Raw genomic sequence first — 27,479 nt, forward strand, 5'->3', positions numbered from 1 at the left:
ATTTATGCTTTAGATTTATGTTAATAATTATGTTTAAAATATCTGTTAACTTAAACACAGAACTGCAACTAAGGAGCCAGTTTTTGGTATCAGTTATTTCAGTGTAAATCTGGGTAACTATTAAGTCAATGGAGTTCTCTCAGCTGGGCGCTGTTTTTATCTGAAAATCAATCCCATTAAACACCAATGAAAGTTTCAGTGGTGTATTTGGGTTCTTCAATACCTAAAAGAAAACACTGTTACATATATATTTTTTTTATTAAAAAAGGGGCAAATTCTGCCATCAATTCACCTCCAGGCAACTCCCTTTGAGATCAGCAGAAATTCCATGTGCATAAGGATAAAAATCTTCCCAAGACTATTTTTTCTACAAACCTCTCACAGGCAAAATTCTGCTCCCAGTATCCTCATGGGGGATCTTCCTAGATGCATTGTCAACGTACTACACTTATTCTGCACTCCATCCCTCTGCAGAACTCTGTGATAGTAATATTTTGCACAAAGAATGAACATAGAACATACAAAAGAAATATACAATGCACCAAAGAGAGCCACAGTGCAGAAACAGGAGCCGAGAGATTAACTGGCAAGAGTGCTACAATGGAGAGAGCGGTATAAAATGCAACGGAAAGAGAAAAAAGTGGACGAAATCAGTGTCAAGGAAGATAGAGGAAGGAGGATGCAGAAGTTAATTAAGGGGAACTTGGAAAAAGCGGAAAGCCTAAAAGACAGTGGAAATGAAGACGATAGATCAGAAAACACAAATCTAAAAAAATCATTGCTGTTTGATAGGAAGCTTGATGCTAAAATGGTATTAAAATACAATTTTTTAAAGATAATCAGATGATATCAGGGGATATGACTGTCTAAGAGAAAAACTAATTATGGTATGGAATCGATCAGGACCCACAGTATTTATGCAGAAGGTGACATGCTTTGGATGTGTATAATATTTTTTTCATATGTGCTATATATATATATATATATAAAAAAGAGCTGGTCTAAATTTTCAAAAACTTTGATTTTTCAACAAACGAACCAACATTTTGACCAAATAGGGGACATTTCATAAACTTTTCCCTATTTTTCAGCCAGTACTAGGCTTTTTGTATTGTTAGTAATAGTTTTTTGCTTGTTTTTTTTTTTCGAACCCAAATGGGTTCATTTCTCACTTGGACAAATGCAAGTTTGCCTAAGATCTAGCAGTTGTGGCATGTTCGCTATTCTAGTTCAGATAAGCACCAGGTAAGTTCACATGTAAAAATAAAATCCGTATTTGGAAATGTTTAAAAATCTTCCAAATTATACGAAATTGCTCCAAATTTTTATTACACCTGCCCCCCGAAACGTCTCAAACCTTTCAGTTTAAAATTTTTAAGCTTCATTGCAAGTTGCCTCTCCTACTGCAGTATAAATATTGGTATACTTGGATAGGGATGATCAGAGAGAACATGTACCTATGAACTTCCTCACCCCCAGACATAGGCATTCAGGTCCTGTCCGTGAAATGAGCTCTATGTGTCCACACAGAACATATTGCTAGTTTCGAACCTTCTTAGATATTTATTTGGTGGTGGGGAAGAAAGAAAGGCTTTCATATAATTGGGCTCCTTTTCTCTTTCACCTGCTGTGCCCCATCGTAGGAAGGTAATTCGCTGCTTCATCATAGAATATCAGGTTTGGAAGGGACCTCAGGAGGTCATCTAGTCCAACCCCCTGCTCAAAGTAGGACCGATCCCCAATTAAATCATCCCAGCCAGGGCTTTGTCAAGCCTGACCTTAAAAACTTCTAAGGAAGGAGATTCCACCACCTCCAAAGGTAACACATTCCAGTGTTTCACCACCCTCCTAGTGAAAAAGTTTTTCCTAATATCCAACCTAAATCTCCCCCACTGCAACTTGAGACCATTACTCCTTGTTCTGTCATCTGCTACCACTGAGAACAGTCTAGATCCATCGTCTTTGGAACCCCCTTTCAGGTAGTTGAAAGCAGCTATCAAATCCCCCCACATTCTTCTCTTCCACAGACTAAACAATCCCAGTTCCCTCAGCCTCTCCTCATAAGTCGTGTGTTCCAGTCCCCTAATCATTTTTGTTGCCCTCCGCTGGACTCTTTCCAATTTTTCCACATCCTTCTTGTAATGTGGGGCCCAAAACTGGACACAGTACTCCAGATGAGGCCTCACCAGTGTCGAATAGAGGGGAAAGATCACCTCCCTCGATCTGCTGGCAATGCCCCTACTTATACATCCCAAAATGCCATTGGCCTTCTTGGCAACAAGGGCACACTGTTGACTCATATCCAGCTTCTCGTCCACTGTAACCCTTAGGTCCTTTGCTGCAGAACTGCTGCTGAGCCATTCGGTCCCTAGTCTGTAGCGGTGCATGGGATTCTTCCGTCCTAAGTGCAGGACTCTGCACTTGTCCTTGTTGAACCTCATCAGATTTCTTTTGGCCCAATCCTCTAATTTGTCTAGGTCCCTCTGTATCCTATCCCTACCCTCCAGCGTATCTATCTCTCCTCCCAGTTTAGTGTCATCTGCAAACTTGCTGAGGGTGCAATCCACACCATCCTCCAGATCATTAATGAAGATATTGAACAAAACCGGCCCCAGGACCGACCCTTGGGGCACTCCACTTGATACCGGCTGCCAACTAGACATGGAGCCATTGATCACTACCCATTGAGCCCGACAATCTAGCCAACTTTCTACGCACCTTATAGTGCATTCATCCAGCCCATACTTCTTTAACTTGTGATGTCAAATCAGCTATTGGAAATTCGGAGCACTTTTTGAACTTTAACTTTGAACTTTAACCATACTAGCACAGTAGGAACACTTCCTAGAGAGGCAGGTTTCAGAGTAGCAGTCGTGTTAGTCTGTATTCACAAAAAGAACAGGAGGACTTGGGGCACCTTAGAGACTAACACATTTATTTGAGCATAAGCTTTCATGAGAAGTGAGCTGAAGCTCACAAAAGCTTATGCTCAAATAAATGTGTTAGTCTCTAAGGTGCCACAAGTCCTCCTTTTCTTTTTCCTATAGAGACTTTCTCTACATGGTAAATTTGACTGAATAATGGAAACAATAATCTACAAAAAAATCTTTTTATTCACCAGACGTTGTGATGAAGAGTTTAATTGAAATTGCCAATCACACAATTGCTTTTACCTGTAGGAAAACATGATCTTAGGAAGCAGTAACTAAGGGAACCTACACTACAATCAAAGATTGCATATGTGCAGACATAACTGAGCAAGTTTTCCTCTAGCTACCTCCAACAACAACGGCAGTGAAGCCCCAGCAGCATGGGCTGTACGGTTCCAGGACTCCGGATACTGACTCAAGCAACTAGCTCATACTGCCCTGGCTGCAGTTACAGCTTTGATGTGTGCAGACATAGCCAAAGGCTATGAGGCCTGATTCTCCACTGGCTTGCACTTTGTGTCATTTACACCAGGCTCAAGTGGATGTAATATGCTACCCACTGAGTATGGTAGCCTGGTGTACAAGGGTAAGTGACTACAGAAGTTGAAAGGCAATAAAGAACCAGTCTGTATTTTGTATTGGGGGTAGCCTGTTATTCTGTATCCACAAAAACAACAAGGAGTCTGGTGGCACCTTAAAGACTAACAGATTTATTTGGACATAAGTTTTCGCGGGTAAAACACCACTTCTTCACATGCATGGAGTGCATAGGGACTGGGAGTGGCTGGCTCATTACAAAAGTAGCTTTGCCTTTCCTGGAATTGACACCTCCTCATCTAGTATTGGGAGTGGACTACATCCACCCTCACTGAATTGGCCCTGTCAACACTGGTTCTCCACTTGTGAGGTAACCCCCTTCCCTTCATGTGCCGTCATATAATGCCTGCATCTGTAATTTTCACTCCATGCATGTGAAGAAGTGGTGTTTTACTCACGAAAGCTTATGCCCAAATAAATCTGTTAGTCTTTACGGTGCCACCAGACTCCTTGTTGAGTCAGTGTTTTGACTGCTTTCCACAGACTATTTATTTTAAGTTCTGTTTTAAATGCTGTACTTCCACATGGTGCATCAGCAAAAGATGTGTGTTGAAAGAGATTTTTGCATTTGTTATTCCAACAGTATGCCAATAACAGTTTCTCTCTTGCATCGTCAGTAAAGTCATTTGCACAACGTTTGGACAGTAACTATTGGGGGCTGGCTCTAGCTGACATTGAGTCTGTCTGGTAAGCTGCTGGCGGAAGATGCACACGGAAAACCCCCAAACCACAAGCTTGCAGGTATTCATTGACAGACAGCTAAGTGCTCAATAACAACCCCTAATATGGCAACAATGGTCATGAGCGAGGGGAAACAAACGGGCAGGGAATTTAGCAGGGAAATTAGAGGGCAGTCATTGGGTTGAGACCGAGACCAGAACGGCCCACCTGGGAAGGGGGAGGGCTGATGATTACAATAAAGGGGAAATGCAAAAGGATCTCGGTGCTCACTCCTTGGGATGTGGGGGAGGTGAACGAGCGGTACAGCTATGCTTCTGCAGGGTGTAGCTAAGCTTCTGCAACAATAAACACACAACCATAACCAAAGACTCCAGTCTCCGCGTATTCCTTTGTGTCTGTTGGACACGTCTGAAGACACAGGAACCCCTAATTGCGTGTCCGTCTCATCTGTTGTGTCCAAAGGCATACTCCAACAGTAACTGCTTCTTCTCACAATTACAAACACAACCTTTAACCATGCCAAGATGTACTAATGGAGAACTGGTGCCATATCAGAAGGAGTGAGTGCCTTTTGATCTTCCACATGACTTTTATTTAAAAAGAATGGGAAGCTTGACTCTGAGGGCAAAGCTGTGGCAAATCTGACAGGCCGCTACTATGCTCCCTTTGATTAAATCAAGATGAAAGATTTTGCATAGGTGGCAGACCCTGCAAAGAAAGAGAAGGATCTGCCTCTTTGGTTTGAACTGAGTTTTACCAAATTGAGAATTTATAAGTAGCGCCATACTGCATGAGTGGGGGAAAAGTTACAGTTTCACACCTGAGATAACTGCTTTTCCCATTTAACAGAAATATAAGCTGGCCTGGTATAGCCGAGCCAAGTGGGAGAAAAGGCAAAGTTTATGTTCACTTCATTGCTGAATCACTTAGCTCTGGTCTACACTAGGACTTTAGGTCGAATTTAGCAGCATTAAATCGATGTAAACCTGCACCCGTCCACACGATGAAGCCCTTTATTTCGACTTAAAGGGCTCTTAAAATCGATTTCCTTACTCCACCCCTGACAAGTGGATTAGCGCTTAAATCGGCCTTGCCGGGTCGAATTTGGGGTACTGTGGACACAATTCGACGGTATTGGCCTCCGGGAGCTATCCCAGAGTGCTCCATTTTGACCGCTCTGGACAGCACTCTCAACTCAGATGCACTGGCCAGGTAGACAGGAAAAGAACCGCGAACTTTTGAATCTCATTTCCTGTTTGGCCAGCGTGGCAAGCTGCAGGTGACCATGCAGAGCTCATCAGCAGAGGTGACCATGATGGAGTCTCAGAATCACAAAAGAGCTCCAGCATGGACCGAACGGGAGGTACGGGATCTGATCGCTGTATGGGGAGAGGAATCCGTGCTATCAGAACTCCGTTCCCGTTTTCGAAATGCCAAAACCTTTGTCAAAATCTCCCAGGGCATGAAGGACAGAGGCCATAACAGGGACCCGAAGCAGTGCCACGTGAAACTGAAGGAGCTGAGGCAAGCCTACCAGAAAACCAGAGAGGCGAACGGCCACTCCGGGTCAGAGCCCCAAACATGCCGCTTCTATGATGAGCTGCATGCCATTTTAGGGGGTTCAGCCACCACTACCCCAGCCGTGTTGTTTGACTCCTTCAATGGAGATGGAGGCAATACGGAAGCAGGTTTTGGGGACGAAGAAGATGATGATGATGAGGTTGTAGATAGCTCACAGCAAGCAAGCGGAGAAACCGCTTTTCCCGACAGCCAGGAACTGTTTCTCACCCTGGACCTGGAGCCAGTACCCCCTGAACCCACCCAAGGCTGCCTCCTGGACCCAGCAGGCGGAGAAGGGACCTCCAGTGAGTGTACCTTTTAAAATACTATACATGGTTTAAAAGCAAGCATGTGAAAGGATTACTTTGCCCTGGCATTCGCGGCTCTCCTGGATATACTCCCAAAGCCTTTGCAAAAGGTTTCTGGGGAGGGCAGACTTATTGCGTCCTTCATGGTAGGACACTTTACCACTCCAGGCCAGTAACACGTACTCAGGAATCATTGTACAACAAAGCATTGCAGTGTATGTTTGCTGACGTTCAAGCAACATCCGTTCGTGTGTTATCCTCAGGAGAGTGAGATATAATCCATGGTCACCTGGTTGAAATAGGGTGCTTTTCTTCAGGGGACACTCAGAGGAGCCCATTCCTGCTGGGCTGTTTGCCTGCGGCTGAACAGAAATGTTCCCCGCTGTTAGCCACGGGGGGGGGAGGGTTGAGGGGGTAACCACGCGGTGGGGGGAGGCAAAATGCGACCTTGTAACGACAGCACATGTGCTATGTATGTAATGTTAACAGCAAGGTTTACCCTGAAAGAGTGTAGCCAGTGTTTTATAAAATGTGTCTTTTTAAATACCGCTGTCCCTTTTCTTTTCTCCACCAGCTGCATGTGTTTCAATGATCACAGGATCTTCTCCTTCCCAGAGGCTAGTGAAGATTAGAAAGGAAAAAAAACGCACTCGAGATGAAATGTTCTCCGAGCTCATGCTGTCCTCCCACACTGACAGAGCACAGACGAACGCGTGGAGGCAAATAATGTCAGACTGCAGGAAAGCACAAAATGACCAGGAGGAGAGGTGGCGGGCTGAAGAGAGTAAGTGGCGGGCTGAAGAGAGTAAGTGGCGGGCTGAAGAGAGGGCTGAAGCTCGAATGTGGCGGCAGCGTGATGAGAGGAGGCAGGATTCAATGCTGAGGCTGCTGGAGGACCAAACCAGTATGCTCCAGTGTATGGTTGAGCTGCAGCAAAGGCAGCTGGAGCACAGACTGCCACTACAGCCCCTGTGTAACCAACCGCCCTCCTCCCCAAGTTCCATAGCCTCCACACCCAGACGCCCAAGAACGCGGTGGGGTGGCCACCGGCCAACCAGCCACTCCACCACAGAGGATTGCCCAAAAAAAAGGCGGCTGTCATTCAATAAATTTTAAAGTTGTAAACTTTTAAAGTGCTGTGTGGCATTTTCCTTCCCTCCTCCACCACCCCTCCTGGGCTACCTTGGTAGTCATCCCCCTATTTGTGTGATGAATGAATAAAGAATGCATGAATGTGAAGCAACAATGACTTTATTGCCTCTGCAAGAGGTGATCAAAGGGAGGAGGGGAGGGTGGTTAGCTTACAAGGAAGTAGAGTGAACCAAGGGGCGGGGGGTTTCATCAAGGAGAAACAAACAGAACTTTCACACCGTAGCCTGGCCAGTCATGAAACTGGTTTTCAAAGCCTCTCTGATGCGTACCGCACCCTCCTGTGCTCTTCTAACCGCCCTGGTGTCTGGCTGCGCGTAACCAGCAGCCAGGCGATTTGCCTCAACCTCCCACCCCGCCATAAACGTCTCCCCCTTACTCTCACAGATATTGTGGAGCACACAGCAAGCAGTAATAACAGTAGGAATATTGGTTTCGCTGAGGTCTAAGCGAGTCAGTAAACTGCGCCAGCGCGCCTTTAAACGTCCAAATGCACATTCTACCACCATTCTGCACTTGCTCAGCCTGTAGTTGAACAGCTCCTGACTGCTGTCCAGGCTGCCTGTGTACGGCTTCATGAGCCATGGCATTAAGGGGTAGGCTGGGTCCCCAAGGATACATATAGGCATTTCAACATCACCAACAGTTATTTTCTGGTCTGGGAATAAAGTCCCTTCTTGAAGCTTTTGAAACAGACCAGAGTTCCTGAAGATGCGAGCGTCATGTACCTTTCCCGGCCATCCCACGTTGATGTTGGTGAAACGTCCCTTGTGATCCACCAGAGCTTGCAGCACTATTGAAAAGTAACCCTTGAGGTTTATGTACTCGCCGGCTTGGTGCTCCGGTGCCAAGATAGGGATATGGGTTCCGTCTATGGCCCCACCACAGTTAGGGAATCCCATTGCAGCAAAGCCATCCACTATGACCTGCACATTTCCCAGGATCACTATCCTTGACATCAGCAGATCTTTGATTGCGTGGGCTACTTGCATCACAGCAGCCCCCACAGTAGATTTGCCCACTCCAAATTGATTCCCAACTGACCGGTAGCTGTCTGGCGTTGCAAGCTTCCACAGGGCTATCGCCACTCGCTTCTCAACTGTGAGGGCTGCTCTCATCTTGGTATTCATGCGCTTCAGGGCAGGGGAAAGCAAGTCACAAAGTTCCATGAAAGTGCCCTTACGCATGCGAAAGTTTCGCAGCCACTGGGAATCGTCCCAGACCTGCAACACTATGCGGTCCCACCAGTCTGTACTTGTTTCCCGAGCCCAGAATCGGCGTTCCACAGCATGAACCTGCCCCATTAGCACCATTATGCATGCATTGGCAGGGCCCATGCTTTCAGAGAAATCTGTGTCCATGTCCTGATCACTCACGTGACCGCGCTGACGTCGCCTCCTCGCCCGGTAGCGCTTTGCCAGGTTCTGGTGCTGCATATACTGCTGGATAATGCGTGTGGTGTTTAATGTGCTCCTAATTGCCAAAGTGAGCTGAGCGGACTCCATGCTTGCCTTGGTATGGCGTCCGCACAGAAAAAAGGCGCGGAATGATTGTCTGCCGTTGCTCTGACGGAGGGAGGGGCGACTGACGACATGGCTTACAGGGTTGGCTTCAGGAGGCTAAAATCCACAAAGGGGGTGGCTTTACATCAAGGAATAGTTCAGGCAGGACTTCACGGAGGGTTCCAATAAGAAATGGTGCACCTAAGTTATTGTTCTTATTGGAACAAGGAGGTTAGCCTGGCCTCTGATTGATACATGGCTAGATTTACCTCGCAGCACCTTCTCTGTGAGTGACTGCAGTGTGACCTAGAGGAATGAGTCCCCTAGACAGGGGAGGAGGCAAATGAGTACAAAACAAATCTGGTCTATTTCTTGTTTTGATCCACTCCATCTATCTTTTACATCTTTGGCTGTCAGCAGACGGTGCAGAAGGACTGCAAGCCATCCACATCTCATGGCTGCTCGGCAGAAGATGGTACAGTATGACTGCTAGCCATCCTCATCTCTTGCCTGCCTGGCAGAAGATGGCACAGTACGATTGCTAGCCATCGTCATCTCTTGCCTGCCCGGCAGAAGATGGTACAATACGATTGCTAGCCATCGTCATCTCTTGCCTGCCCGGCAGAAGATGGTACAATACGACTGCTAGCAATCCGTATTTCCTGCCTGCTCACCATTAGACGGTTCAATACGACTGACTGCAGGACTAAAGAGAATGACCTGGTCAAGTCACCAAAAATTTAGTCCCTGCGCCCATGTCTGCCCAGGCGCTCCCAGCCGACGCGGCCAGGAGCACCTCGGACATGACGAGGACGGCTATCAGTCATACTGCACCGTCTGCTGCCAGAAGGCAATGGGTTGCTGCTACTCTGTAGCAATGCCGTACCGCGTCTGCCAGCACCCAGGAGACATACGGTGACGGTTACCTGAGCGGGCTCCATGCTTGCGGTGGTATGGCGTCCACATAGGTAACTCAGGAAAAAAGGCGCGAAACGATTGTCTGCCCTTGCCTTCACAGAGGGAGGGAGGGAACGGGGGCCGGACAATATGTACCCAGAACCACCTGCGACAATGTTTTAGCCCAATCAGAGTGCTCCATTGGGCTGCTCTGGACAGCACTCTCAACTCAGATGCACGATTGTTTGCCGTTGCTCTGACGCAGGGAGGGCCGACTGAGGACACGGCTTACAGGGTTGACTTCACGGAGGGTTCCAATAAGAAATGGTGCACCTAAGTTATTGTTCTTATTGGAACAAGGAGGTTAGCCTGGCCTCTGATTGATACATGGCTAGATCTACCTCGCTGCACCTTCTCTGTGAGTGACTGCAGTGTGACCTAGAGGAATGAGTCCCCTAAGTACAAAACAAATCTGGTCTATTTCTTGTTTTGATCCACTCCATCTATCTTTTACATCTTTGGCTGGCAGCAGATGGACATATTGCCTGCCTGCTCACCATAAGACGGTTCAATAGGACTGACTGCCGGACTAAAGAGAATGACCTGGTCAAGTCACTAAAAATTTAGTCCCTGCACCCATGTCTGCCCAGGCGCTCCTGATCGACCTCACACAGGCAACCAGGAGTACCTCGGACATGACGAGGACGGCTACCAGTCGTATTGTACCATCTCCTGCCACAAGGCAATGGGTTGCTGCTACTGTGTAGCAATGCCGTACCGCGTCTGCCAGCACCCAGGAGACATACGGTGACGGTTACCTGAGCGGGCTCCATGCTTGCGGTGGTATGGCGTCCGCACAGGTAACTCAGGAAAGAAGGCGCGAAACAATTGTCTGCCCTTGCTTTCACGGAGGGAGGGAGGGAAGGGGGGGGACTGACGATATGTACCCAGAACCACCCGCGACAATGTTTCAGCCCCATCAGGCATTGGGATCTCAACCCAGAATTCCAATGGGCAGCGGAGACTGCGGGAACTGTGGGATAGCTACCCACAGTGCAACGCTCCGGAAGTCGACTCTAGCCTTGGTACTGTGGAAGCACTCCGCCGAGTTAATGCACTTAATGCACTTCTGTGGGGACACACACACTCGAATATATAAAACCGGATTTCTAAAAAAACGACTTCTATAAATTCGACCTTATTCTGTAGTGTAGACATACCCTTAGTTTTGATCAAAATCTTGCCTCCTAGTCTATGGAGCTGGCAGTGCTCCTTTCACCAATGGGGAATTTTAGGAGGATATGAGGCTATAAAGTAAAGATTGGATCACTAATGAGATATATTAGCCTCTCACATCTAGGGTGCTGGTCCAAATCCAGCGCAGGTTGATTACAACAGAGAATAAGCTATTTGGTGCTCTACATACATGAGCTGATAGTCTCAGCCCAGATCCTAGATAGGTTTCTGCATCCCAGATCACCCACCACAACTGACACTGACTGATATCACTGTTAGAGAGACAATGTGGGTGAGGTAATATCTTTCATTGGACCAACTTCTGTTGGTGAGGAAGACAATTGTTCCAGCCACATAGCTCTTCTTCAAGTCTGCTTCACTGGCAGTCTCAGAAGAGAGTCAGGGACTCAAAGGGCCATAGAGAGAGAATTACTCTTTTATTCCTACAGGTAGCACTCCCATAACAAGATCAAGGCACATTGGTTGAGCATCATAGGGGGGAATCTCCTGCTATTTCTGCCAGTGCAGTAATCAGACTGTGGGAAAGAGGAGTTCATTCAGTAAGGCTGCCTATGTGTTTCTCAAATACTAACTCACTTCTAACAATGGAAAAGAAATAGTAGCAAAGGAAAAGCAGCACAATGTTTGCATTAAAATTTTGTAAATATTACCCTAACTCTTGCTGATTGCACTTTCAATGTGTGGTCAACATGACTCTGAATAGTGTGCACCGAAAGCAAATTAGCAGCAACAGAAATCTACTTCTTGTGATTACAGAAGAGCATGTAGATGGGACACTATGAAAATAGAGTGCTGAATGACCACAGGAAATGAAAGGACGTATTTTCGATGCACAAAAGTAGACAAGGAAAATAAATGAAAACAGTAGCATAAACTCTACATTCCTGATCATACAGATATCAGGATGAATACGCTTCAGAAGTTAAGCCCCAAATTTTCAAAATATGTTAGTGATTTTTGGACGCCTCCATTCTTTGGGGTTCAACTTAAGCAGGCCTAATTTTCAGAAAGTGGCAAGCACCCAGAATCCAAAAGTTCGTAACCTTTAAAGTGTCTCAAGATGGGCACCCAAAGTCACCAATCACTTAACAATTTGGGCTTATATTAGTGTTCTGCTTTGCTGGTCTTCTCCCCGGGGCTTACTGCCTACAGGAAGATAGGTGTGCAGTCTGTCTGCATTCAATGTTTTTCACGACTTTGCAATCCAATACTGTATATTTTCAAACAAAGATGAGGAAACAGTGCTGGATATTTGCACCATAAACACCCAGACACTATGACCATTTCTTTGCAGCCTGTCACATTTTAGAAGAGCAGTAGAACAAGTGCCATTTGCCTCTAAACTGCTTTAGAAAAGAGGTACCCACCAGGTGGCATTGCTACAACAATGCTTTGAAGTATACAAAGCAATTAAAGATGTGCAGTGCTGGAGAAGCCTGATGTGATATTATACAGCAGCGGTTCTCAAACTGTGGGTCAGGACCCCAAAGTGGGTCATGATCCCATTTTAATGGGATTGCCAGGGCCAGCGTTCGACTCACTGGGGCCAGGGGCTGAAGACGAAGCCTGAACCCCAGCGCCCAGGGCTGAAACTGCTCGGGGTCATGTAGTAATTTTTGTTGGAAGAAGGGGGTCATGGTACAATGAAGTTTGAGAACCTGTACTCTACAGTAACCACCTACTCCGTTGAATTATGAAAAGTGAAGTGCACCAGCATGACTGGTTGTAGGTTTTGTTGTTGTGTGGGTTTTTTAAAAAATAATTTAAGAACTTTGCTCTCATGAAAGGTGACAATAATTGACCTACTTTGCCAGTGCTTCACAATTTGTGCATTTACAGCCAAGCTTAAAAGTGAGCATAAAGTGAGCTACTGTTTCTGATGTGGTTTGATATTCAATGAGATGCGTAGCTTGCTCCCTTAGACTTCTTTGAAAATTCCATTCTAGATCTAAAAGTCTACAGTAGGATGCTAGGTATAACAGCTACAAGTAACAGATGGGGCAGCCCAGTAACAGCAGGATTGAATGTTAGGGGGACTTCTAGTCATGTAAGGCAGCAGTGTGTGGGAATAAAGGGGAGGGATTATACTAGCCAGGAATTCCCTTTAGAAAAGGCTCTCTTCAGGCTGTAATTGGCGCTCTGACAGAGAAAAGGAGAGGGAGAGAGGAAAGGAATATAAAACAAGACCAGGGTTGAAACAAGTGGTATTTTACTTGAGATATACATGCAAGGGAGTAGCTAAAAGTCCAAGCATGGGAGCTTTGAGATAGATAGCGAAGCCAAGGGCGTGAGGTGGAGGTAGTTGGGAACACTTCTTTCTGGAGCAGAAGACTTCAGGAATGATGGAACACCTCAGTAGGGAACTGGAAGTTCATCATGGTAGAAAGCACTTTGAGATGGGGTATAGGATGGGAAGAAACAATGACTATTAGATTAATTACTGTTCACTTTGTTCCTTTTTCTGGTTGTACTTCTCTGTGCAAACAAAGCAAAATCAATATAAAATGCTTTGCTGCAGGTATACTTGGACGTATGCAACAAAAATGCATTATACAACAATGGAGTTACTGAGTATGTAAATTGAGTGAAGAGTTAGGAAGAAATGAGGGTTGTTTTTTTTTCCAATTAGAATGTGGAAAAATTCCAGGCAAGACTTCACGCTTTAGGTTCCTTGTCCAAATAATTAATAAAAAGCAATCAAGTGCTTAAGTAGCTTCCATAGGAGTCTCTTCTAGAGAGTCTTTTTTCCCTCATTGTAAATATTTTTCGAGTATTTAGAATGTTTCTTTCTGATGAATGCAATCCAGTATTTTTCCATTTGGCTGCAGTAATCGTTCTAACTGTTGATCATAATAGAGTGTGCATCAGACTCTTTGCTTGCACTGTGTCCTGTGTAGTCATTTACATTAGTGCAAAGTAAATGCAAAATTGGTGTAAAAGGCTACCATTATTATTTTTGCAGCGTTTTTAAACCCACTTACCCAGATTGGTTTACAATTGGCAGTGTCCACACAAGGGTTGGAACCCGTTTTACTAGATCACTTTCTAAGCTGATTTTAGTTTTGCCATTGCAATGTCTGTGCTTACCTCAGGCCTAAAGCACCTTCACGAAGTGATCAGATTTTCAAGTATTCTCAACATCCACCTCCTCTTGTTGAAAACAATGGTTGATGAGCGTTTGAAAATCTGCCCATTCAAGTTCTAAGAGGACCCATTTAACTTCATTTTCACACTGCAGAATTGTTTGAATGTAGAACCGTCAATGAAATCAGCAAACAAATTGAAGCAACAGGTCTCCTTCATCTTCATATACTCTGGCAAGTCAAGTGTAAAAGTACAATTAGGCAGGCCCATAAAGAATTTGAAGAACAACTAGCAAAAGACACAAAAAACTAACAGCGTTTTTCAGTACATCAGAAGCCTGCTAAACAATCAGTGGTGCCATTGAACAACGAAGGTACTAAAGGAGCACTAAACAAAGACAAAACTGTTGCAGAAAAGCTAAATGAATTCTTTGCATCAGTCTTCGCCCTGAGACATTCTTTCTAGGTGACACATCTGAGGAGCTGTCCCAGATGGAGGTGCCAGTCAAGGAGGTTTTACAACAAATTGATAAACCAAACAGTAATAAGTCATCAGCACCAGATGGTATTCACCCAAGAATTCTGAAGGAACTAAAATATGTAATTAAAAAACTAACAAACAACTGTGGTATATAACCTATTACTTAATCAACTTTTGTACCAGATGCCTGGATGATAACTAATGTAATGCTAATGTTTAGAACAGCTGCTCCAGAGCTGATCCTGGGAATTACAGGCTGGTAAGCCTAACTTCAGTCCCAGGAAAAATTGGTTGAAACTATAGTAAAGAACAGAATTATTAGACTCATAGATGAACACAATACACTGGGGAAGAGTCAACATGGCTTTTGTCAAGGGAAATCATGCAGCACCAACAATCTATTACAATTCTTTGAGGGAGTCAACAAGCATGTGGACATAGTGGATATCCAGCGGATATAGTGTACTGGGACTTTCAAAAAGCCTTTGAGAAGGTCCCATGCCAAAGGCTCTTAATCAAAGTAAGCAGTCCTGGGTTAAGAGGGGAGGTCTTATCATTGATGAGTAACTAACCAGACAGGAAACAAATGGTAAAAATCAATGGTCTGTATTCACAATGGAAAGTGATAAACAGCAGGGTCCCCCAAGAATCTGTACGTGGACCTGTGTTGATCAACATATTCATAAATGATTTGGAAAAAGTGGTAAACAGTGAGGTGGCAAAGTTTGCAGTCAATAATAAATTACTCAAGATAGTTAAGTCCAAAGCTGACTGTGAAAAGTTACAAAGCGATCTCACAAAATTGTGTGACTGGGCAACAAAATAGCAGATGAAATTCAAAGTAATGTACGCAGATTGGAAACAATAATCCCAGCTATACATGCAAAATGAAAGATCTTGGAGTCATTGTGAGGAGTTCTCTGAAAACATCTGCTCAATGAACAGCAGGAGTCAAAACAGCTAACAATGTTAGGAACCATTAGGAAAGGGATATATAATAAAACAGAAAATATCATTGTGCCACTACATAAATCCACATCTTGAATACTGCATGAAGTTTTGGTCACCCCATCTCAATAAAGATATATTAGGATTGGAAAAGGCTTGGAAAAGACTCAGAAAAGGGCAACAAAAATGATTAGGGATATGGAACAGCTACCACAGGAGAAGAGATTAAAGAGAGTGGACTGTTCATCTTAGAAAAGAGACAACTAAGGAGGGAGATGTGATAGAGGTCTATAAAATCATGAATGGTATGGAGATAATGAATTAGGAAGTTTTATCTAACCTTTCAGATAACACAAGGACCAGTGACCAATGAAATTAATAGACAGCAGGTTTAAAAACAAACATAAGGATGTTCTTCTTCATACGACACAAAGGCAACCTGTGAAACTTGTTTCAAGGGGATGTTGTAAAGACCAAACGTGTAACTGGGTTCAGAAAAGACTTAAATATGTTCATGGAGGATATGTCCATCAAGAGCTATTAGCCAAGATGGTCAGGGCTGCAACCCTATCCTCTGGTTGTCCCTATACTCTGACAGCCAGAAACTGAGACTGGACAAAAGGGAATGGATCACTCAGTAAATGCTCTGTTTTGTTCATTCCCTATGAAGCATCTGACACTGGCCAGTCGGAAGACAGGATATGGTCTGACTTAGTGTGCCCGTTCTTATGTTCTCATTAAGTAGAATATTGCTGCATTTTCAGATAAAAGACGCAGCAACGATTAAAGTATTAAAACAGAATGTTAACACGTTCTGAAGAAATAATTTCAGTTATTAAGAAAAAAGTGTAAGGTATAAAATGAATGTTCCAAGCCACTAAACAGATAACACTGTATTTGTGGCACACTGTATTTAACCCAGCAGGTTACAGCTGTAATCATTTCTTACTGACGTTGCTGAAGAAAAATTCTCAGTGCAGTAAAAAACACTGTCTGACAGAGAGACTGCATGTGGTTTATTTTTCTAAGTTTGTCAACTTTCTTTTTTTTTTTTCTTTTCAATGGAAGGAATCACCAGGAGACCTGCAGAGAAGTTAGCTTTATTCAGAACTATTTTTACTTTAATATGAAAAAAAACACCCAAAACATATAGTACCTTAATGGGCACTGTGTCAGGCACACAGTAAAGAAAACAAGGACATTACCTGATCCAGAAATTCTTACAATGATACAATTACTGATATTCATGTATCCCAAAGAAGGACAGAAATGTCATTTATATACCGATTAGGGCATGGGTTGTGTTTTGCTCTATCTTTATACAGCACCTAACACAGTTGGTCCTGAATAGTAGTTGTGGCCTTCAGAAGCCACTGAAGCACATATCAATAAAAGTAATAACAGAAATGGCATATAGGAAAAGTTAATTTAAATGTATTTTAAAATCTGTGCGTTGTGTTGCTACACTTTGAATCAGGCACAGTAAGTGCTGGAGAGACAACATTTGATTATAGTAAGCTAAATTTTATCCCTGGAATAATTCTAACAGACAATCTGTTTATTGAGAGCTGTGTTCTGGCCGCCAATCCAGGCAACAGCTCCAAGTTAATGGGAGCTGGAGCGACATCTACAGGCAGAATTTTTCCATGATATGTTCACATTCGTCTGAAAATAAAACCAGTAATTCACAAAGAATAATTGTATGAGGTTAGCCATTTTCCTGATTTCAGAATATCTAACAGTAGGTTATGATGTCCTCAGATTTGTTAGGTGCTGCAACTTTGTAAAAAAAAAAAATAGTGGGTATACCAGTTTTTATGATTAACAATACGCCATATTCAATACCAGAGTTCTGAAATGCAAACTATATGGATCATTCTGCGATTTGTCACAAAAGACAACTTCTGTTTTCCAGCTGGATAAGCATAACCCTTGCAATCAGTCACAGGGCTTCAAGACGACACTGGACTGTGAATCTTTCAGGTAAGAGAGCAGATAAACAGGGCAAGGCAAATGTTAAAAGGTAGGGTTCTCAGAAACGCTCAGCATTGACTCAACTCTGCTCCTGTTGAAGGGAATCACATTGACATCAACGACAGAGGTAGACCAATACCGAGTGCTTTTGAAAATCCCACCCAGAGAGCCTTTCCCTTTATGGGCCACATCAGCTTTCCCCAGGGCACTGTTTCTAGAAACAATAACGTATTAGCTGGGTGAAGAGATTAAATAAATAGTTTTTTTCTCTCATTACAGTCACACAAACTGATACTGGGTAGATGCACAGTCCTAGTTGCAAAGAGTGCAATCAACTCATTGTCTGTCTCATCGCCTCTGGGAACTCTTCTCTGCAGCTGCTTTAAACAGTGTCCTTCTTCATATATTTTATACTACTTCCAGTGCAGAGTGGTTTGAGATTTGCTAGTTGTGACTGCTCATATGTGGAGACTTAAATGTAGCTTGGTGTGAGCATTCCTGTGAGCACACCTTAGCCAGGCAAATGCTTGCAGAAAGTGAACGTCCGCACATAAAACGGTGAGGGCACTGATGAAGCCAATTTATTCACAACACTCAGGAAGTTCTCTTGTGGTGTTCACCCAGCTGTGCATTTATCTGTCTCAATGGGAATCTTGCCTACCGTAGGAGTGAAGGAGTCCAGAGGGAAGAAAAAAGGTAAGAAGAGGGATAGAATGGAGACAGAAATCCGCAAAGCAGGGAAAACAAAGCTGAAAGTGAAATGCGAGAGTCCAAAAATGTGAACTTGCATATAAACCCCATGTATAATTAGATTGGAAGTGCCACATGGTTCCAGTTCATTTCAGGGTTCAAACTGCAATTCCATTTAGATTAACATTGGCCTGTGGAAAAAAAATAAGAGAATTCCACTTAACACTTTTACCTCTCATTAAAAATGTCACCTTGAACGAAAGTGCCAATTGTTTATCAACCCCAACCAATATACACTACACTATAGTGGCACCTGAGAAAAGAAAGTGTTTCTGTACGTTTATACTGAAACAGCAGCAGATCCAAGGTAAATGCTAGTGTAATTTGGATTCTGTTCACTTCAAGGTATTTTAAAGCCTAAATGGTAAGTAATAAATACAAAGAATCTCAATTAAGGGTTTAGTGTGACCACAGCACTGAAATTTTGCTTTGCACTGCAAGTACTGTAAAGAAAGTTAGTACATCCTACAATACGGATCAATCTGTTACATAATGAACATGTTAAATTGTGGCAAACTATTCAGTTCCTGCTTTACAGTTTTCTCTCTGACATTAAGAGCCTCAATGGGATTTTGCCTGAACAGGGAGGATTGGACCTCCTAATAATCATTTCCTCTCAGTAACAGAGAGCCATTTTAAGTACAATATAAAATCTTTTCCCAAACCACCAATTCTACCTCTACCTTATTTCTAACCAACCGCTAATCTGACCTAAGCAATTCTAATAATTCTCCCGGGTGCAGGGAGTGGTGAGAGAGAAACACCATGAATGATCTTTCCATCACCAGACATATGAGGTAGGCCAATGACTATGACGTCTGTCCACCACTGGCCACGAAGCATTAACATGCCTAGCAAATAGGAACTATCCACAGTGAAAGAAAGAGAAGTTTGGGGAGAAACGGCATCTGGTGCTATTTGAAAGGTCTGGTGAAAATGCAACTCCCTGAATGTGGGGTCTTCACCTGTTTGGTTGGTTGGTAGCACTGCATTGACGACATTTCTTTGACTGGGTCAAGTACGAAGGATTAAATGGGGCTGGTGAAAGGGGAGAATGGAGAAAGAAAGAACTGGTATTCTTGCTAGAAACAGAACACAGCGCCTCGCTCTGGTCTTTGTAACTCACAACAGGCAAGCTTAAAGCTTCCTTTCAAGGAGCAGAGATTTACTGTCTGTGCTACACAGTAACTTTCAAGTCAAAATCTGAGGTTGATCAATTAAGCAAGACAAGAGGTATGTCACATCAATGGAACAAAATGAGACTCAGCAGTGAACTCAGGTAAAGTAGCATTAAGGCTTTTGTGCCCTTTTATCTGTATTTAAATGTTAAATGACTCAAAAATGCCTGGAGAGGTGGATACAGCGCAAGTACTGTGGTTTGTCAGACCTGATTCAACTGCTGCTATTTTGCCCATCCCTCAATTCATGAGCAACATCCCAACATTACCCTTCAAATCAGCACGTTAGTCCTGCCTTTGGTAGTTGTAAGTTTTACTGTGATATGAGCATACAGAAAAGAAACAAACAGTCTCATAGTGTTAGAGATGGGGAAATATATTTCTGTTTAGTTCAGCTACAAGACGAGAACTAATCACCACCTCAGTGCTTTGTACAGCACGCGTCTAAGCTGTTCCATTTTGCCTGATCTTGTCTCCCATCTTTGTACCTGTAAATATCTCTTTGGCCTCATGACCATACTACCAAAGCATCTCACAATCTTTAATGTATTTATCCTCACAATACCCCTCAATAATCTCTCAGTACTCTCTACGTCCATATTACGGAGAGGGAACTGAAGCACAGAGGAACTAAGCGAGCTCCCCAGGGTCTCACGGGAAGTCTGTAGCAGAGCTGGGGATTGAACCCAGATCTCCTGGGTCCCAGGGTAGTGCCCTAATCATTGAACCATCCTTCCTCTGCCATCACTGGCCAGTGGAAACCCCGCTTCCCTATCACTGGGGTGGACAAACCTGACCAGATAAGAACATTTTGCATTTATATAGCTTCTTTCCTCTCAAGGGCCTTAAAATGTTTCACCATGGTTACTATTCTTACGGTAGCGATGGTATGCTCAGTTACTGTGGTATCAGCACTACTATGAAAACTTAGGCCCCAATTCAGCAAGCTAAGCACATGCCTAACTTTGACATCAATCTCATTACTCACATACTTAAACACCTTGCTGAGTCAGGCCCCTGGATAGATTGATTTACAAATGATAATTCACTCTCTTAGATTGTGAGCGCTTCACACAGACCAGGGCTTCCTAGGGACAGTCTAGCAACACTGGCCTATTTGAAGAGCTCACAATCTATGACAGAGAATTAAGTCTGCAGATAGACAGTGCTGAACACACTGTGGACACTACCGTAAAGCAAACGACCAACAGCCCTTTGAGACAAGTATTATTTTATCCATACTACAAATGAGTACGGTGCAGGGCTGAGAGCAAGGTACTTGGCACTAAAATGTATATGTACTAAATACTATGAATATAATTAGTCTAATAGAACTCAATGGTATTACTCAAGCACTTAACTCAGGCAAGGGCTTAAGTTGTTTGATGAATTGAAGTCACACAGAAGACACCGGCACAGGTACAAATAGAATCGAGAGTACTTGATACTTGGTCTACACTTAAAAGTTAGGTTGACATAACTAAGTCAGTCAGGTGTGTGAAAAATCCACACCCCTCATCAACATGCTCTGTGGACCAGGCCCCCAGCACTGATACAGCTACATTGATGGATGAATGCTTCCGTCGACATAGCTGCTGTCATTCAGGAAGGTGGCATTCCTACATCGAGGAAAAAAAAAACTCTTTCATCAGCGTAGGCTGTGTCTGCACTACTGGCTATGTTGTCATAACTACACTGACATAGCTATGCCAGTATGGTCCTCATCATGTAGACATACCCTTAGACATGTGGTTTAACTACTGGACTATATGGATCCCATTCAATCACCAGTTTCCTAGATATAAGCCAGATTCAAAGAAGGAGAATTCCAAGTCTGCCTAATTTAAAAGGTCCTGTGTTGTCAACTCTGATTTTTACCGCAGTTCCTGCACTATCTCCTGGAGACCATTAATTAGGTGACAATCTTAGCTTTATATTTTAAGTTATGTTTCTAGCCCTCAGGTTGCAGTGAAAAGCTCAACAACTTAGAGACATAAAAGCCAGCAGGTGAATGTCCTTCCATAATTTTTCTTTTTGGTGTTGACATATATGTCAGAGCTGTTTTGTTCCTAGCGACACAGGAATAAAATGCGGAGCTGCCCAGGGGGGCCTAAAATTCGCCTTTTTTTCCAGGAAAGGGAATGTGTGGTTAAATGGGGGGAAAAAGTCTCATGGACATGGCAGGCTTACTTTGCTTTGGTTTAGGAGTAGGGCTGTCCAGCGATTAAAAAAAAGTAATCGCATGATTAATCGCACTGTTAAACAATAATAGAATACCATTTATTTGAATATTTTTGGATATTTTCTACAGTTTAAATTATTTTGATTTCAAATACAACACAGAATACAAAGTGTTCTGTGCTCACTTTCTATTTATTTTTAATACAAATATTTGCACTGTAAAAAACAAAAGAAATAGTATTAGGTGAATTGAAATATACAAGTACTGTAGGGCAATCTCTTTATTATGAAAGTTGAACTTACAAATGTTGAATTATTTACAAAAAAATAACTGCACTCAAAAACAAAACAAGGCAAAAGTTTCGAGTGTACAAGTCCACTCGGTCCTACTTCAGCCAATTGCTCAGACAAACAAGTTTGGTTACTTTTGCAGGCGCTAATGGTGCCCGCTTTTTGTTTACAATGTTACCTGATAGTGAGAACAGGCGTTCGCATGGCACTGTTGTAACCGGCGTCACAAGGTATTTACGTGCCAGCTGCGCTAAAGATTCATATGTCCCTTCATGCTTCAACCACCATTCCAGAAGATATGCATCCATGCTGACGACGGGTTCTGCTGGATAACAATCCAAAGCAGAGCAGAGCAATGCATGTTCGTTTTCATCATCTGAGTCAGATGCCACCAGCAGAAGGTTGATTTTTTTTTTTGGTGGTTTGGGATCTGTAGTTTCCGCGTCAGAGTGTTGCTCTTTTAAGACTTCAAAAAGCATGCTCCACACATACATCCCTCTCAGATTTTGGAAGGCACTTCAGATTCTTAAACCTTGGGTTGAGTGCTGCAGCTATTTTTAGAAATCTCACATTGGTACCTTCTTTGCGTTTTGTCAAATCTGCAGTGACAGTGTTAATAAATCAAACAACGTGTGCTGGGTCATCATCCGAGACTGCTATCACATGAAATATATGGCAGAAAGTGGGCAAAACAGAGCAAGGAACATACAATTCTCCCCCAAGGAGTTCAGTCACAAATTTAATTAACGCGCTATTTTTTTTAACCATCAGCAGCAGCAGGAAGCATGAACTCCAGAATGGTGGCTGAAGCATGAAAGGGCATATGAACTTTTAGCTTATCTGGCACGTAAATACCTTGCAACACCGGATACAAAAGTGCCATGCGAATGCCTGTTCTCACTGTCAGGTGACATTGTAAATACGAAGCAGGCAGCATTATCTCCTGTAAATGTAAACAAATTTGTTTGTCTTAGCGATTGGCTGAACAAGAAGTAGGACTGAGTGGACATGTAGGCTCTGAAGTTTTACATTGTTTTGTTTTTGACTGCAGTTATGTAACAAAAAAATCTACATTTGTAAATTACACTTTTACTGTAGTGCAATCTCTATCATGCTGGTATGAGGTGAATTGAAAAATAAGATTTCTTTTGTTTATCATTTTTACAGTGCAAATATTTGTGATAAAAATAATATAAAGTGAGCACTGTACACTTTGTATTCTGTGTTGTAATATAAATCAATATATTTTAAAACGTAGAAAAACATCCAAAAATATTTAATAAATTTCAGTTCGTATTCTATTGTTTAACAGTGTGATTATTTGTGATTAATTTTTTTAATCACAGTTAATTTTTTTTTAGTTCACCGCGTGAGTTAACTGCAATTAATCGACAGCCCTATTTAGGAAGCAATGAATATTCACTATCCAGATTACATCCTAATATTTATCACATTGCCTGCCAGCAGGTGTAAGATGTTCAGGCTGCTAGCCAGACATGCAGGTAAAACCAGTTCTCTTTCCTTTTGAAAGTGGTAAGTGGCAATTCTTGCCTGTACAGGATTAGGCCCTTAAATATTCAGTCGGAGTTTCAGAAGTGCTCAGTGTTGGCCAAACGCTGCTCCCACTGAAATAAATGGTCAAACTTCTGCTACCTTCAAAAGGGCATATGGAGAAGGCTTTTGAAAATCCCACCCAGTATTTTCTCCTGGAAAATTTTCCTTTTATAGCCACACAATAGATCCCTCATCTGATGTTCAGCTCGATCTACATGCTACACTACTCCATTCCAAAGGGTTCATCTTTCCCCTCAAACGTAAGGTAATCCAGTCTACTCGTGCCTGGGTCAAACATACATGATCCACAAGACCACCACATTCGAGCTGTTACAGCCTCTCTTTGAATTTTGAGTAGCTGGACATGATTTAGCCACACAGAGCCCCAAAGTCCATGGGAACAATGTATGGCCAAATTACAATCCAGGAATGTAGAGGGCTGAAAACTCAGACTATCCAAAAGCATCTAACTAGCCCAGAAAGCCAATAAAGAGAAGATTCCAACTTGAAATGCAATAAAAATCAGCCCAGGTACAGCGTGTACCACTAGGCCAGGGGTGGCCAACCTGTGTCTCCGGAGCCACATGCGGCTCTTCAGAGGTTAATATGTGGCTCCTTGCATAGGCACTGACTCCAGGGCTGGAGCTACAGGCGCCAACTTTCCAATGTGCTGCAGGGTGCTCACTGCTCAACCCCGGCTCTACCACAGGCCCTGCCCCCACTCCACCCCTTCCTACGCCTTCGCCTGCCGTGCCCTCACTGCTCCCCCTACCCCCAAGAACCGCCCGCATACCATGAAACAGCTGATAGGGAGGTGCAGGAAGGAAGGGGGAGCTGATCAGGGGCTGCTGTCGTGTTACTGTGGCTCTTTGGCAATATACAGTGGTAAATTTTGGCTCCTTCTCAGGCTCAGGTTGGCCACCCCTGCACTAGGCTGTTAGAAGAGGTTTTTAAAAGATTGAAGAAAGGGTTTAAAGCACGAAGCCAAAAATTTCATTAATATGTGGTATTTCTGTATTACCATAAAACATGAAGCAAGCCTTGTCTCACCACTAGAAGGTAGATTAGCTTTTGTATAGAAAGATAATACAAAAGCCTTGCTCCGACTAGAGAATTTTAGGAAGCATCCCAAAAGTGAAAATTTTACTTTAGATGAAGACAAGACAAAGGCATTTGTATCTGGATGCGTTTTTAAACTTACTTTTCAGGTTTCAGATATGCATCTTGATTCACCCTGAAAACATGGCTTTGCAAAATCAGCCAGTTTTTCCAAATGTGGGCAATTTAACATAAAATCCTAAACTCACTGGACTACAGGTGGGTGAAAAAATCAAATCTAGAGTATATAAAATAATGGATGAAATAGAGAAGGAAGAGACACGGAGAACAGAATCTCTCTAGCACAAGAAACAAGGGAACAATCAACGAAATCAGAAGGATGCAAATTCAAAACTATTACAGGATTTTTCCCCTCACAGAGTGTGTAATTAGACTGTGGAACTCACTGCCACAGGGATGTCAATGAGATTATCCCACATACTATGGGGTTCTTACACCTTCCTCTGAAACATCTGGTGCTGGTAATTGTTGGAGAAAGGATATGGAATTAGATGGACCTCAGGTCTAATCCAGTAGAGTAATTCCTATGCTCCTAAAAACATAACAATCCATATTACAAACACCCATGAAGTTCCCAAGGTTGTTGGGATCCAGGGTTTTATTTCAGGCCCATCCTCCGTTTGGACACTTGCGGGTCTCAAATGCCTATGTGTATCTATGTGATGATTTGGAGTATCTTGTTAAGGTCCCTATATTTGAAAACTAGCCCCACAATGTTCAAAGTCATTCTCCAATAGTGGTGTTGTACTCCCCCTTCCCCTCCAATTCTGTTGTCCTGCTTTGTCACAGGTGTTCATACAGTCATAAATAGGTTATTTCCTATTGGTATTATCTACAGAGGGCCTGACATCGTTCCATCAATGCAACATTTACAAACAGAAATGTATCTCCCGGAGCTGGAGTTCAGTTATTCTTTTGGCATGTTCGGTTTGCTTTTGTTTTTTGTTTTTCCTGAGGATCAAGCTCTCACTTTTGGTGTCAAACTATTCCAAAGATCCTCAGGAAAAACAAAACAAACACAAAAGCAAACTGAACCTGCAAAAGGATAACTGACCTCCACCTCCTACAATTACAAACATATTTAGACTATACAACCTGAAGAGTTCTGCCACCTGTACCCACTCAGGGTCTGTCACGTTTTGAGAGGGATGAAATAGATTTTGAAGCTGCTAATCCATTCCTGGCACTATAGATGTTACGTCTTCCAAGGAGTGTCACAAATTCGCACAATGCTTCTTTTTCATTTGAGTTTCTGATTGAGCTGAAAAGGTTTGAAAAATAAATCACCAGCATCTAGCCAGAGAATTCCCGAGCAACTACATAGCCGCAGATGCTGAAGAGCACAAAATATTCCAGCTGAGACTGCCTTTGAATTACACTCCAACTTTTTCTCCCAATTAGCCCCTTTCTGATAGTATAACATGGCAGAGCTTTGCATATTTGTTACTTTACTAACGTCTGGTCACACCACAGCCCATTTGAAGACCCCTTAACACAAATACAGATAATATGGAACCAGGGGCTGACCCAAAGCTCACTGAAGTCAACAGGAGTTTTTACATGACTTCAATCAGCTTTGGATCAAGACAAAGTCCTACCTTTTTTGCAGGAGAATATGGATACAGGGAACCAAAAACTGGTGGCCACATACATATATATTACATGTGCCCAGATGCAAGTCTTGGACTATTGATCTATTTCAAATTGGAATCTAATTTCATTAGATAAATGCATAAAAGATTCAAAACTTTTAAAAAAAAAAGTGACGTGAGACCAAATTGCCTTCTAAAGGCTCCTGAAAAATCCCATTTCAACTTGTCTATGGGTTTAATGGGAAACGGGCTGAGTTTTGGTGTCTTCCCACGGGGTGTCACTGGTTATTTCTTACACTGACGAAGCTGTGCTCAGTGTGTTAATATATGGATTTTTAACTGTGAAGAATCTCCCCTCCAGCTTTTCTTGAGCAAAGAGGTTCCAGCCCAGTTTCTAATTTTGCAGCGTAACTGGTCTTAGTGACCTATTTAAAGAGCTGCAGCTTCCATTCTGTGAGGCCTTTTCCTTCTTGAAATCCTGATTTTTTTTTAAAAGAACTTGAATAAGAAATGCCTCCATGTGGGTTCTTTAATGTAAAGCTTCTCTCAAGGCCTCCATCTTACAGTATTAATGGAGGCACAGCATTATCGGTTTCCTCTCTTCACAGAAACGATCATGATGGGTTGATAAGGATAAAAAAAAGTCTTCCTCCCATACATGAGCCTGGTCCTTTATCTGTTTCACACACAGAACACTGCTGGAGTCAAAGGGAGATTTGCCAGCAATAGTACTGCAGGATTGGGCCCCCAAGATGATGCATTGTGCTCAGTCTGCTTATCTGTAGCAAACTGATATCTTTGGGAGGTTCACTGTGGCTCAATAAGAGGAGTAAATGTCCAAAACGTCAGCAGCAATCATTAAAAAAGTGTCAAAATCTCACAGAGAACTGTAGCCTGACACTGACGAGCTGTAACCGATTATGAGGCAAAGAAATCCAAGCCCCTCAAAACACTTTCGTCTGAATCGTCTGTGACTCTGTTGCTCAACCTGCTTACACTCATCCCCTCTACAAAACCTCTACAAATAGAGGACAAATATACAATCACAATGCAGATGAGAGAGCCACATTTGCCTTTTCCTGAATTCAGACCACGACAACAGAACTGCCATTGGCATCAGCTGGAATTTGATGCAGAGAATTACATCCTTATAAACAAAATCATTGACAATTGCTGGCTACAGCATCATTATTTCTGTGGAATGGCAAAACTTTGTACAAGAGACACAGATGATACAGTATAAATCTTCCCATGAAAGGAAAACAACTTATGCCGCATTCATGCCTGATATGCTAGTAACCCTATCAGTTAAACCAGGGATGAATGATGCTTTGTTTTGATAACAATAAATATGCTACACATACTTCCAAAAACAAGAAAATAAATTCTTTGCCATTTACTATTGGTTGAACATAGATACTGATATTTTGGTTAGTGCTCTGAAAAT

General features: G+C 42.9%; 1 protein-coding gene across 1 annotated transcript in view; it reads left to right on the plus strand.

Moving 5' to 3' along the window:
* Positions 1–619: 619 nt before the first annotated feature.
* LOC141987989 (uncharacterized) overlaps positions 620–27,479 on the plus strand; it is a 122,253-nt gene continuing 95,393 nt past the window's right edge. Inside the window, exons 1-3 of the mRNA XM_074953813.1 lie at positions 620–811; positions 5,668–6,073; positions 6,651–7,110. Coding sequence (XP_074809914.1) covers positions 620–811; positions 5,668–6,073; positions 6,651–7,110 — 1,058 coding nt within the window. The remainder of the gene's footprint in view (positions 812–5,667; positions 6,074–6,650; positions 7,111–27,479) is intronic.

This window comes from Natator depressus, chromosome 5, assembly GCF_965152275.1.
Source record: "Natator depressus isolate rNatDep1 chromosome 5, rNatDep2.hap1, whole genome shotgun sequence".
Classification (NCBI taxonomy): domain Eukaryota; kingdom Metazoa; phylum Chordata; order Testudines; family Cheloniidae; genus Natator; species Natator depressus.